Source organism: Camarhynchus parvulus, chromosome 1A (genome assembly GCF_901933205.1).
Source record: "Camarhynchus parvulus chromosome 1A, STF_HiC, whole genome shotgun sequence".
Classification (NCBI taxonomy): Eukaryota; Metazoa; Chordata; class Aves; order Passeriformes; family Thraupidae; genus Camarhynchus; species Camarhynchus parvulus.
Genome location: NC_044586.1, coordinates 69,994,920 through 70,009,483, shown reverse-complemented (window position 1 = coordinate 70,009,483; position 14,564 = coordinate 69,994,920). Strand labels below are relative to the sequence as shown.

General features: G+C 57.7%; 1 protein-coding gene across 1 annotated transcript in view; it reads right to left on the bottom strand.

Annotated features, from left to right (window-relative positions):
* The window catches only part of SHANK3 (SH3 and multiple ankyrin repeat domains 3), a 127,392-nt gene that overhangs the window by 8,048 nt on the left and 104,780 nt on the right, over positions 1-14,564 (bottom strand). The window contains 1 exon segment of the mRNA XM_030960634.1: positions 7,739-10,064. Within this exon segment, the coding sequence (XP_030816494.1) occupies positions 7,739-10,064 (2,326 nt within the window).

Genomic DNA, 14,564 nt, shown 5'->3' with positions numbered 1-14,564 from the left:
CCAAAACAACACCGAGCAGCCGACACAAAATTCCCAAGTTTTTCCATGTCCCCCCGGGGCTGGTGACAGTGACGGTGCCGTCGGCCACCCCCAAAGGCCACGGGATGTTCCTGGGGATTCGGTGCTTCCCAGAGGGAATAACCTGTGGAAGTTCCCCAGGATCCCTGGGCTGCGCTGCCGGGAAGCAGAGAATGGCCTCACCCCCCCGGAAAAGGACCAGGAACTTCCAGGTTTGGAATGGCAGCTCCAAATGCCCCCAAACGCCCTGGATTATGCCCAATTTTAACCCTTTCTGCAGTGGAACAGGCAGGAAGTGCGGAGCTGCGCCGGGAGCGGGGACGCCTCGGGAATGCCAAAAGTTGGGAGCTGCCGTTGGAGCAGAGTCTGGGAATATCTGGGAATGTGGATTTGGGAATTTTTGGGAAGGACGCGTGGTTATCCCTTGGGAAAAACATCCCAAGGGGCCCAGGCCAGAGGGGGGATGGGGAGGAGACCCAAGGGGGTCTCAGGCTCCAGCTGGGATTTGTCCGGAGCGGTTTTGGGATCGGGATTTGTCTGTGAGCTCTGTCCCGGAGCAGGGACAATCCGGAGCAACCCCAGGAAGCTCCAGCAGGGAGCTCTGGCAGGGTCAGGGATGTTGTAACTGAAATTCCCTTTTTTCCTTCTCTGATCCCAGCAGGAAAATGGAATTCCAGGCTGGAATCCATAGGAAAATTCCCAGTTCCTCGAGTGCTGCCCCTGGGCCTTCCCAAGCCAATCTCTTCCCGTGAGAGATCCCGCAGGACATCCGGAGCTCCCTCCTTCCCTGAACTCCTCCGGGAACGGATCCCTCCGGATTTCTCCAAGGAAAACCCCTTTTCCCATGATTCCCACCTCAAGGAAAAGGTGACAAAGCCCGGTTTGATGGGAACATGGGGACACTTCCACTCTTCCCGCTCGGAGGCTCCCTCAGGACCTGGAGCTCATCCCGTGGGGCTCCAGGCAGCCCCACTGCTCTTCCCAAATTCCCCAAAAAGCCCGTTTCCTTGGGATGAGGGTGATGGGTGATGCTGGGATGGGAGAAGCCAGCGGAGCGGTGACGCGGGGACACAGTGACACCGGGACAGGACACGTGCTGGGGGGACCCTGTCTCCTTGTAGGCACCAAACCCTTCCCAGATCCCAGACCCTCGGGATCATCTGGCATCAAGGGCTGGGAGGGTCCTCTCCATGCAGCCCCCCCAGAATTCCCGGTTTTCCATGGCTCAGCCTCCCTGAGGCTCTGCTGGTGGGGAAGGTCCCCAGCCTTCGAGAACCTGGGGAGATCCCATGGAAATCCAGAGGGGAGGGGATCCAGGGGATCCCACTGAGCCTGGAGACCCCTGCAGCAGCCTCTTCCCACGGGAAGTGGAATCCATGGAGCCCGGCGGGAGGGAGGGTGGAGAACACAGAGGTTGTGGCCATCGGCAGCGTGGCCACCTCCATCCCAGTCCTGGTCACCTCCATCCCTGTCCTGGTCACCTCTGTCCCAATCCTGGTCACCTCCATCCCAATCACGACCACCTCCATCCCAGTCCTGGTCACCCTGTCCCAATCCTGGTCACTTCCATCCCAATCCTGATCACCTCCATCTCAATCCTGGTCACCTCCATCCCAGTCCTGGTCACCTCCATCCCAATCCTGGAATCTCCATCCCAATCCTGGTCACCTCCATCCCAATCCTGATCACCTCATTACCAATCCTGGGATCTCCATCCCAATCCTGGTCACCTCCATCCCAGTCCTGGTCACCTCATTACCAATCCTGGGATCTCCATCCCAGTCCTGGTCATCTCCGTCTCTGTCCTGGTCACCTCATTATCAATCCTGGAATCTCCATCCCAATCCTGGTCACTTCCATCCCAATCCTGATCACCTCATTACCAATCCTGGGATCTCCATCCCAATCCTGGTCACCTCCATCCCAGTCCTGGTCACCTCATTACCAATCCTGGGATCTCCATCCCAGTCCTGGTCACCTCCATCCCAGTCCTGGTCATCTCCGTCTCTGTCCTGGTCACCTCATTATCAATCCTGGAATCTCCATCCCAATCCTGGAATCTCCATCCCAATCCTGGAATCTCCATCCCAGTCCTGGTCACCTCATTACCAGTCCTGGTCACCTCCATCCCAATCCTGGAATTTCCAGCCCAATCACGACCACCTCCATCCCAATCCTGGAATCTCCATCCCAATCCTGGAATCTCCATCCCAATCAATCCTCGCCACTTCATTCCCAAACTTTGCCACCTCCTTCCCAGTCCCGGCCACCTCCTCAATCCTGGTGACCTCCTCTCCAGATGTGGGGGGGGGCACCTCTTTCCCGATCCTGGCCACCTCCTCCTCCAACTTGGCCACCTCCTTCCCAATCCTGGCCACCTCATTCCCAAACTTGGTCACCTGCTCCTCAATCCTGGCCACCTCCTCTCCAAATGGGGCGTCCTCGCCCTCCTCCTCCTCAATCCTTGTCACTTCCTGCCCCAACTTGGCCACCTCCTCCTCAATCCTGGCCATGTCCTCCCCACTCCTTGTCACCTCTTCCCAATCCTTGTCACCTCCTCCCACAACTCGGCCCCCTCCTCTCCAAAAGCGGCCACCTCATCCCCACCCATCCCTGCCACACAAATCCCCGCAATTCCCACCCTCCCTCGCTCAGCGATCCCAATCCCCCTTTTCCTTCCCTCCCCACAGCCAAACCCCTCGGTTTTCATCCCAAATCCCTGCTTCCCGTGGGAATTTCCCCGGGAAAAGCCCCCAAGCCTACAAGGAAACAGGGCGGTGTTTTTCCAAGCTTTTGCTGGGATGTGACACCACTCCCGGGACATGGAATTCATTCAGGATCGGAGAAAAAGAGGCAGCTTTACCCTAAAAGGAACTAAAAACCCCAAAGGGCTCAAGTTTCTTCTCCTTCTCCCTCAGATCTGTGGGAATACAAAGGAATTCATGGAATTGCAGAGCAGCACTGGGAACGCTCCCTTTGGAAGCTCCAGTTCCGCTTCCCGGGAGCCTTTTGGGGGTTAAAGAGAAACAAAGGCACGAGCAAAGACACACAGAAAAACCCTTGGAAAAGTTCCCCTCACATCCAGAGCTCCAAACTGGGACACTTGGGATGCTCCTGGAAGTTCTGAGGAGCCAGAAGCCCTTGGAAAATCTTCCCTGAGCTCAGATCCAGAGCTCCAAACTGGGACATTTGGGATATTCCTGGGAATCACTGGAAACCAGGACCCTTTGGCAAAGCCTTGCCTCACATGGAGCCCCAAACTGGGATATTTGGGATGCTCCTGGAAGTTCTGAGGAGCCGTTGGAAAAGCTTCGTTGAGCTGGGATCTGGAGCTCCAGACTGGGACATTTGGGATGCTCCTGGGAGTCCCCAGAACCCCTTGGAAAAGCTCCCCCAAGTCTGGATCCAGAGCTCCAAACTGGGACACTTGGGATGCTCCTGGAAGTTCTGAGGAGCCAGAAGCCCTTGGAAAATCCTCCCTGAGCTCAGAACCAGAGCCCCAAACTGGGAGATTTGGGATATTCCTGGGAATCACTGGAAACCAGGACCCTTTGGCAAAGCCTTCTGTCACCTGGAGCCCCAAACTGGGACATTTGGGATATTCCTGGGAATCACTGGAAACCAGGACCCTTTGGCAAAGCCCTGACTCACCTGGAGCCCCAAACTGGGACATTTGGGATGCTCCTGGAAGTCCCCAGGGCCCAGAACGCCCTGGAAAAGCTCCCCTGAGTCTGCATCCAGAGCTTCAAACTGGGACATTTGGGATGCTCCTGGAAGTTCTGAGGAGCTGTTGGAAAGGCTCCATTGAGCTGGGATCTGGAGCTCCAAACTGGGATATTCGGGATGTTCCTGGGAGTCCCCAGAACTCCTTGGAAAAGCTCCCCCAAGTCTGGATCCAGAGCCTCAAAATGGGACACTTGGGATGCTCCTGGAAGTTCTGAGGAGCCAGAAGCCCTTGGAAAATCTTCCCTGAGCTGGGATATGGAGCCCCAAACTGGAGCCAGGAGCCAGGACTGGTTGGCAAAGCTTCCCTGAGCTTGAGCTTGGATCTGGAGCCCCAGACTCGACATTTGGGATTCTCCGGGGGAATCACTGGGAGTCCTCGGCAAAGTTTCCCTGAGCTTGGATCCAGAGCCCCCAACCAGGACCAATGGGAAGTTCCTGGAAGTCCCCAGGAGCCAGGTCCCTTTGGAACCCCAAAGCCTCAGAACTCTCCTGGAATCTGCCTCGGAGATTTATCAACGCCAAGGAAAACCCTGGGAAAAGCTGGAAACCTGCGGCTGGGATTTAGCTGGGAAAACCCTTGGGATGGGCAAAGCTCCCACAGTGCTGGACTTGGAGCCTCCTTCCAAACTCCAGAGGAAAACACAAACCTGGGAATGACCTGGACAAATCCTGGGCCCTCCACATCCCAAATCCCTGGGAATTAAACCGCGATCAATCGGTTGGAAAAGACAAAGGGTTTTTGGGATGTTTGGGATGCTCCCGGTGATTCCCAGAGGTTGGGAAGATGAATCCAATTGGGATTATGGATGGTGGGAGCCTGGCAGGGCTGGGCGGGGACACGGGACGGGAATGTCGCGGGGAATTTTGCGGGAATGCCGCAGTGACTCCGGAGCCGGAGCTGGCTCCGGGCATGGAACGTGGCTCCTGAAATGCCGGGAATGGCCGTGTCCCCAATGACACACACACACCTGTCACGGTCACCGTCAGCTTTATTGGGGACACGGATGTCACACGCGGAACGCGCTCGGCCCCGCGCGGCTCCCGGCACATCCCGAGCCTCTCCCGCGGCTCAGCGGGGTTTTCCCAGGATCCCAGGATTTCCCAGGATCCCGCCACCGCTCCAGGAATCCCGGACAGGAATCCCAGCCGGGGCAGGGAACAAGAGGGGGTCACCTCGAGGTGAAGCTGGGTTTTTGGGAAAATTCCTTCCCCAGAAGTGGATGGAGCGCTGGAATGGGATGCCCAGGGAAGGGGTGGAGCCCCCATTCCCGGCGGGATTAAAAGCCGTGTGGATGTGGCACCTGGGGACACGGGGCAGCGCTGGGAATGGCTGGGCTCGGTGGGATCAGAGGGATTTTCCAGCCTCAGCAATTCCAGGGTTCTGGGTTAAACGCGAGGAAGCTGGTCTTGGACACGGCCACCAGGGGCCACCACGGATGAAGGGAAGTTGTCCCCTTGCTCCGCTGCCATTGTCACCATCCCAGGTGTCCCTGGTCCTGGGATTGTCACCGTCAGTGGCCTGAACTGTGACCTGACGTTCCCACCGTCAGAATTCCTTGGGCTCTTTCCCAGTCCCTCGGCTCAAAGGTCCTTCCGTGGACGCCCGGCTTAGGAGGAGACAGAGCCGGAGTTAGAGCTCGGGAAAAATCCACGGATCGGGGCTTCCCGGGGTTCCCAGGGAGCATTCCCACAGGGATCGGTCAGGGAAAGGTGCTGGGCACTGCGCTGGAGCAGGGAGCTCCCTGAGCTCGCAAGGAATTGCTGGGAATTCAGGATGAATGTGGGGAGGGAGGAATTCCAGGATGATTCCTGAACGGCAGCTGCTCTGCCAATCCCATGGATCCAGAGCTGCCCGAAGGGCTGGGAAGGGGGGGATCAGGTATGGGAACATCGGTGTCCCTGTCCCTCTGGGACTCCAGGCCACCTCAGTGTCCCCATCCCTGTGGAACTCCAGGTCACCTCAGTGTCCCTGCTCCTTGTGGAATTCCAACACCCCTCAGTGTCCTTTTGGGATACTCCAGGTCACCTCAGTGTCCCCATCCCTGCAGAATTCCAGGGTCCTATCCCTGAGGGTCTCCAGGACACCTCATTGTCCCCATCTGGAACTCCAGGTCACCTCCCTGTCCCCATCCCTGCAGAATTCCAGGGTCGCCATCCCTGCGGGATTCCAGGCCACCTCCCTGTCCCCATCCCTGCGGGATTCCAGGCCACCTCTGGCTCCTGGCAGCTCTTGAGGGACATTCAGGTGACGCTTCCCTTCTCTGGACAATTCCGAAGCCTGGAAAAATGCATCCCAAACTGGGTCACCGCCTCTTACTTAACCGTGCTCCCATTATTCCCTGAATTCACAGCAATTCCATAAAAAAACCCAGGAGAACTCGGACAATGCGGGAGAGCGGCCGCCATCATTAAAAACTCCATTCCCCACCAATTTCCTGGGAAATGTTTCAAGCTTTTTACACCCCAAAACTCAGGAGATGAAAGGATGAGTGGGGCACGGAGCCCTGGGAATTGCAGGGATTGCAGGGAAGGCAGGAAAGAGGATGGAGAAGGGTTGATCCTCAAAATCGGTGAAATCGCTCCGGGGGAAAACCGGAGATTGGATGGACACGGATGGAAGGGAAGGGGACACGGACAGGGATGTTCCGATGTCACCGGGAGCTGGAGGATTCCCAGCAGGGAATCCCAAACCAGCGTGGGATCCTGGTGAAAGGGCTTGTAAAAGCCCAGAATTCCCAAAATTCCAGCGCCATTGGAGATGGGCACAGCCTCGATTCCAGAGGATTCCTGAACAGCCTCGGCTCGGGATGAGGGAGGGGACCTTGGGTGACACCCGGCTCCATAGGGAATGACACTCTGGGGCAGGGAGACACTCCTGGATCTGCTCCCAGCATTCCCAGTCTGGATCTGCTGGGATAGGCCTGGGATGCTCCAGGACACTTTGTCCCCAAGATCACCGCCTGGATTGTCACCTCCTGCGCCAGTGCCACGTGCCGGGAGCAGCCGTGGCCGGGATGGTTTGGTTGGAAAAGCTTTTCCCATGGGAAGGGCTGCCCCTGCTCCAGAGCTCCTGGCACCCACGGGTGACACCGGGTGACACTGGCTCATGGCAGCTCTGTGGGGTCACAGGACAAGGCTTGGAATATTGGGCCACTTCCTGCTGGGATTGAATATTCCCAGGCTTTTTAAGGATTTGGGCTCCCATTTGGAGGGTTTGGGGGTGAGGCAGAACCAGGGTGGCGTTGGTGCCACCATGTCCTGTCCGGGGGGTGCCATGGGCCACCTTTGTCACCTCCTGAATGGGACAACACCTGGAGATCCTCAGACATGGAAAAGCCCTGGAAAAACCCATCCTTGGTGCTTGGCCAGGAGAGAACACGGAGGGGGTGACCCAGGACTCGACATTGTCACCACAGCATTGTCATTGTCACCACGGTGCCGTCATTGTCACCATGGTATCGTCATCGTCACTACAATGTCGTCATTGTCACCACGGCATCGTCACCACGGCATCGTCATTGTCACCACATCATTGCCACCACAGCGTTGCCATTGCCACCACAGCATTGTCACTGTCACGACATCATCATTGTCACCACACCATCATAGTCAGGACATCGTCATTGTCACCACGGCATCATCATTGTCACCACAGCATTATCACCACAGCATCCACATTGTCACCACATTGTCATTGTCACCACAGCATTGTCATTCTCACATCATCATTGTCACCACGGCATCATCACTGTCACCTCACCATTGTCACCACAGCACTGCCATTGTCACCATGGGGAGGGGAGGACACGGAGCGGCGGGAAGGGCGGAGCGAGGGGAGCAGCCACAGCCACGGCGCGCCAGGAGCCCATCCCACAACTCCCGCCGACATTCCGGCCCCTCCGCCGAGCTCCCAAAGCTCCGAGGTGTCCCTCAAAGCCACATCCGGCTCCTCGGCAGCGTCACCCGCCCGGCCCCGGCCACGCCCGGCTCTTACCGTGCGGCCACCACCGGCGACTTCTTGCCGGGATCCAGGGTGGAGCCGGCCGGTTCCTCGCCCAAGGAGCGCGTGTCCTTGTTGAGCTGCTGGAGGCGGGAGCTCAGCTCGCTGATCACAGTTGGTTTGTCCTCTTCGGCCCCGTGGCCGGGCCTGCTCTCCATGGGGTCCCCCCATAGCTTGGACCTTCTCTGAAAGAGGTAGCGTGGCCGGGCCGCGCTGGTGGCCGCCAGCGTGGCCGCGTGGTGCTGGGAGATGAGCTCGCTGTCCGAAGACTGCTTCAAAAGTGGGTCCCTGAAAGTAACCGGCCCCTTGCTGAGCTGGGACTTGAGTTTGGGCTTTGGAGGCACTGGTGGCTTCTCGAGTAGAAAAGTTTGGCCGTCGGCGAAGGACGTGTAGGTGTCGGTGGGCTCGCCGCTCTCCGAGGACAGCGTGGACATGCTGGAGACCGTGGAGATGGTGCTCGTGGTCTCCAGGTGGTGGTCGCTGGAGCTCCTGGTGTCCACCTCTTCCACTCCCGAGTCCGCTGCCGACTCCGGGGCCGCGGGGGCGTCCGAGGGCTTCCCTGAGGGTGTTGCGCCGGGGGGAGAAGGTGCTACTGCTGCCGCTGGCAGGGACGGTGTGCTGGGCGCAGCCAGGTGGCTCACGGGGGTGCCGGGGGTGGTCACGAGCACCCCGTTGGCGAATTCGTCCGGGGGCGGCACCAGCCCGATCTTGGCCAGCTCCTCGCGGGTCTCCTCGTCGCTGGAGGACAGCTGGGCGGGCGGGAGGGTCACCGTGTAGGGCTCCACCTCCTCCTCCGAGCTGCCCTGGCCCAGCGCCTTCTCCGAGGCCGGGCTGGCCGGCGGCTTCCCCACGGGGCTGGGCTGGGGCTCGGCCTTGGGGGACTCGGCCGGCTCGGCGCAGACGTCGGGCACGGCCGGGCTCTCCTCTTTGATCTCCAGGCCTATCTCGTCTTGACCATTACTGGTGGCGTGGACCATGATGAGGCCGGCGGTCTTCTGCTGCGACGTGTCCACGATGCTGATGATCATGGACTTCTTGTCCTCGGGTTTCTTCTCCTCCTTGCCCGGCGTCTCCGCTCGCACCTCGGGCTCCTTCCGCAGGGTGGTCGGAGTCCCCCAGGGGCTCTTGGTGGGGGTCAGAGCGCCGGCGTCGGCCGCCATCACCGCCTTCCCTCCGGGGGAGTAGGCGGGGGACACCAAGCTCTCCAGGTCCCCCCTGTCCGGTTCTTTGGTTTGGATGTCCACAAACAGGGGCGCGGCTCTGTCCGAGTCGGGGCTGTGGATCGGGGTGGGCGACCGGGATGAGACTTGAGTGGACAGCGCCCGTTCCCTTGCGGCCAGCGCCAGCGCCAGGGGCGAGTTGGGATCCAGGGGCTTTCCCGTCAGGGGGTGGATGAAGGTCGAGGAGGAGCTGCTGATTAATGGCTTTAAAGCTGACACGGGGGATGGCAGGAGGACGTCCCGGCTGCCCAGGAGCCGCTCGTCGATGGAGCGCGACTGCTGCAGTGACGGCATCTCGCTGCCGCCCGGCGCCGGCCCCTCGATGGCTCCCACCGACAGGAACACCGTGGATTTCCTCCTCTCGTCCAGCCGCCGGTCCCGGTCCTTCATGACGCCGGTGGCGATGGCGGTGGCGAAGGGGAGGCCAGCGGCTTCCACCTGAGCGATGCCGGGGTGGTGCTGGTAGTCCAGGCGGTGGCTCCGGCGCTTGGGGGACGGCTCCCGGGAGGAGTAGCCGCCGGTGATGGCCAAGGCCGCCCGCTCCTGGGCGTCCTCCACCTGGAGCTGCTTGACCAGGGGGCTCTTCTTCCTCTGCGGCTTGGTGGGGGCGAAGAGGCTCACGTTGAACTGGCCCATGTTGGCGTAGGGGTTGTCGATGACCCGGCCCTTCCTCTTGAGCTTCTCCGGGGGCGTCACCGCCGGGCCGGGCCGCGGGATCTCGGTGGGTTCCACGGGGAGGTGGGAGGAATCCTGGAGGATTATCATGGAGCGGGCCCTCTTCTGCCGCTCGGGGTAGGGCATGGAGCCCCGGGCCTGGTCGTACATCTCGGCCGCGCTCAGCACCTGCGGCAGCCCGTGCAGTTTGGCCTCTAAGCCCGGCTTAAAGCTGGACCTGATGGTGTCGTAGGCCCGGCCCGGTGGGGGCGGGGGCGAGAAGGACGGAGGGGGGCCGGTGTCGGAGTAATAGGGGGAGGGGGGCGGGGGAGGGGCGGTCTGCGGGGGAGGGGGGATCCCGTGGCCTTCCCGGACCGTGTCCGTCATGGAGGTGCTCCGCGGGAACTTCCCGTCCAGCAAGGACGCCGCCAGTTTCTCGTCTTCCCCTGGAAAACAAGGAAAACGGGGGAGTCGGGGATGAGTGTCTGGTCTCTGGCTGGACAACGAGGAAAAGAGTGGAGTCAGGGAGAGGTTTCCCATCTTCCACCTGGAAAACAAGGAGAACTAAAGTCAGGGATGAATTTTTGGTCTCCACCTGGAAAACAAGGGAAACAGTGGAACCAGGGATGAGTTCCTTGTCTTGCCAAGGAAAACAGGGGAGTCAAGGATGAGTTCCTTGTCTCCACTTGGAAAACCAGGAGAGAAATGGAGCCAGGGATGAAATGGTTGTCTCCATGTGGAAAACAAGGAAAAGAGCAAAGTCAGGGATGAGTTTCTGGTTTCCAGCTGGAAAACAAGGAAAAGAGTGGAGTCAGGGAGAGGTTTCCCATCTTCTACCTGGAAAACAAGGAGAACTAAAGTCGGGGACGAATTTTTGGTCTCCACCTGGAAAACAATGGAAACAATGGAATCAGGGATGAGTTTCTGGTCTCCAGCTGGAAAACGAGAAGTGAAGTCAGGGAAGGAGCTTCTCGTCTTCCCCTGGAAGAAGGAAAAGAGCAAAGTCGGGGATGAATTCTTTGGAAAACAAGGAGAAAACTGGAGTCAAGGACAAGCTTCACATCTCCACACGGAAAACAAGGAAAAGAGCAAAGTCAGGGCTGACTTTCTGGTCTCCAGCTGGAAAACAAGGAAAAGAATGGAATCAGGGAGAAGTTTCTTGTCTTTCCCTGAGAAACAAGGAGAAGTGAAGTCAGGAATGAGTTTTTGTCTCCACCTGGTAAACAAGGGAAACAATGGAATCAGGGATGAGTTCCTTGTCTTCCCAAGGAAAACAGGGGAGTCAGGGATGAGTTCCTTGTCTCCACCTGGAAAATTAGGATGGAAGTGAAGTCACGGATGAATTTGTCGTCTCCACTGGGAAAACAAGGAAAAGAGCAAAGTCAGGGATGAGTTCCTTGTCTCCACTTGGAAAACCAGGAGAGAAATAGAGCCAGGGATGAATTTGTCATCTCCACTGGGAAAACAAGGAAAAGAGCAAAGTCAGGGATGAGTTTCTGGTTTCCAGCTGGAAAACAAGGAAAAGAGTGGAGTCAGGGAGAGGTTTCCCATCTTCCACCTGGAAAACAAGGAGAGAAACGGAATCAGGGATGAGATTCTGGTCTGCACATGGAAAACAAGGAAAAGAGCAAAGTCAGGGATGAGTTCCTCATCTTCCACCTGGAAAACAAGGAAAACGATGGAATCGGGGATGAATTTCTTGTCTTCCCAAGGAAAACAAGGAGAGAGGTAAAGTCAGGGATGAATTTGTTGTCTCTGGAGAACAAGGAAAAGAGTGGAGTCAGGGAGAAGTTTCTCATCTTCTCCTGGAAAACAAGGAAAACAATGGAACCAGGGATGAGTTTCTGGTCCCCAACTGGCAAACAATGAGAGCAGTGAAGAGGACATTCCCAGAGAATTCCCAGACTGGGACAAAGCGGCTGGGGCTATTCCTCCCACCCTTCTTTGTTCCCGAGACTCTTCCTCTTTCCAAGCCTCGCTGGAAAAAGCTTGGAGCAACTTCCAGTGGAAGCTCCATGAGTGGAGGAAGCAGCCAGAATTCCCAGGAAAGACGCGGCTGCCCCCAGATCCCTGAAAGTGCCCAAGGCCGGGTTGGACACCCTGGGATAAGCAGAGGCTGTCCCATGGGAAGGCTGGCAATGGGACGAGCTTTGAGCTCACCCCAATCCCAACCATCCCACGATTCCTTGAGAGCCTCCCCACAGCCACGTTCCCGTGGGATCGGCTCCCCCGGGAGCTGTTCCCACCCCTTCCCGAGCAGCTCCGGTGACGGAAGCGCCGCCACCGCCAACGTGCCAGACATCCGAGTGCCACCGGCACGGGCGCGGCTCCCGTCACACTTCCCGCTTTCCCGAGGGGTGACATCTGTTCCCGAGTGCCAGACTGAGCCCGGCAGGGTCTAGCAGGAATTCCTGCTTTTTCAGGGAATACTCGGAGACACTGCGAGGATTTGGATGGGAAAGCAGGAACGAACCAGGGGTGGATTGCGATGATTTTAGGGCCTTCCCAACCCGAGCCATTCCGTGATCCTAAAATCCATTCACGCCACCATCCCCCCCCTCCATTCCCAGCCCCAGCCTCATTCCCAAGCCTGGATCCACCGTGCTCACCTGTCCTTAGGGAAAATTCCTCCTTCCCAATCCCTCCTCCGCTCTTCCCAAGCTTTCAAATGGCTCCGGAGAGGATTTGGGCTTTTTTTATTTCTGGCCTCTGGAGCGAATTTTCCTTTATGGAAAACGCTCTTCCAGTGGCACCGAGAGGCTCCGGCAGCTCCGCCCGGAATCCGTCAGCGATTCCACCCGAGGCAGAATCCAATGGGGACAAAAGGGAGGAATTTGGCACTGAAATTCCATCCCATGCTGTTGGTCGTGCTGGAAACTGGGCTATTTTTGGGAATTGGGGATGTGCCGTGGGAATAAAGAACCGCAGCACGGAACGGGTTCAAAGGGAGCCTGGACAAAGCCATGGAAAATGTGCCTTTCCCAAGCTTTTTGAAATCCCGGAGCCGAGACCAGTGGGGGGAATTTGGGAGAATGATCCTGTCCTTGCCCCTTTTTTCCTTGGGAATCTGGGAACCTGCACTAGATGGAGCCGTGGAATGTTCTGGGAGCAGCAGGAGGATCCCAAAATAAACCCCAGTCCTGCCTTTCTGAGATTTCCGGGAATGGCTGGGAGGTGACACAGGGATATTTGGGAAGCTCTGAGCACCATCCCTGGGCCTGGAATGTCCCAGGACACGGAATAGGGGAGCTGGGCAGGAAATCCAGTGGGAAAGCAGGATTTTCCCTCTGGAATGTCCTGGGAATGGCTGACGGATCAGGGGTGACACTGGGACATCCAGTCCTTGGATCTAACCTCCTCCATTTTTCCCTAAATGAGGAGGGGACGCTATGGAAAACCAAATCCAAGGAATTGCCAAATGCAGGGAATACCATGGAAAAGCCACATCCCAGGAATTGCCAAGTTCAGGGAACACTATGGAAAACCACGTCCCAGGAATTGCCAAGCGCAGGGGACACTGTGGAAAATCACATCCGAGGAATTGCCAAAGGTAAGGAATACTATAGAAAACCAAGTCCAAGGAATTGTCAAATGCAGGGAATGCTATGGAAAACCACATCCAAGGAACTGCCAAATGCAGGGAATGCTATGGAAAACCACATCCAAGGAATTGCCAAATGCAGGGAATACTACAGAAAACAACACCCAAGGAATTGCGATGGGCAGGGAGCACCATGGAAAACCACATCCAAGGGCAGGGAATGCTCTGGAAAACCACATCCAAGGAATTGCCAAATGCAGGGAACACCATGGGAAACTATATCCAAGGAACTGCCAAGCAGAAGGGACACTACGGAAGAGCACATGCCTGGAATTCCATGCTCATTCCCACCCGGCATTCCGGGCCTGGAGCAGCTCCCTGTGGCAGTGGCCGAGCTGCAGCCATGGGATCATTCCCAGATCATCCCTTGGTTTTCCAGCCATTCCCAGGAGGGGTGGCTGAGTCACCTTGGGTGTCGCCTTGGCAGCGGCTCTGCTCCCAGGTCCAGGGAGCGGAATTGCTCCCTGGATCTCTGCAGGGTTCCTTGGAAAAAGGGGCTCGGAGCCACCATGGAATGGGGGAGGAACCATTGGAGATAACGTTGGGAATGTTCCTCAGGGATGTGTCCCTGGCTGGATCGGGAATATCTCCAGGGAAGGAGATTCCACAGCCTCCAGAGTCCGGATGTCCTTCCCATGGAAAAATCATGGAATGGTTTGGGTGGGAAGGGAACTCAAATCCCATCCCAACCCCATCCCATTCCAACCCCACCATCCCAGGTGCTCCAGCCCCAGTGTCCAGCCTGGCCCTGGGCACTGCCAGGGATGCAGGGGCAGCCCCAGCTGCTCTGGCAATCCCAGCCCAGCCAGGAATTCCTCATTGCCAAGATCCCATCCATGCCTGCCCTTTGGCAGTGGGAGCCATTCCTGGAGCTCCTGCAGGTCCTGGAAGGTCGCAGTTGGGTCACCCTGGATTTTTCCCTTTTTCCCTTCTCCAGGCTGGACAATCCCAATTTTCCCAGGCTTGGATCATCCTGGTTCCTCCTCTGGGCTTGCTCCAACAATTCCATGTCCTGTCCCTCCCTCATCTTCCCATCCCTCCAGGATCTGCTCCAGCAGCTCCATGTCCCTCTTGTCCTGAGGATCCCAGACCTGGATCCAGCGCTCCCTGTCCCGCCGTGAATGCTCTTCCCAATCCATCCCAAGATCCCGCTGGCCTCAGGGACAAAATTTTCCAGCAGGTCCTTCTCCACTGAGCCGCTCCCAGCGGATCCTTTGGAATTCCAGCGGAGTCGCTGGGTTCAGGAAAGGTTTTTCCCCAAATTCCGGGGCTGTTTTTGTCTCTTCCTGCCCAAATCCTCCCCCCCATCCTGGCTGCTGCTGCCAAATTCCTACAGAACCTTGGG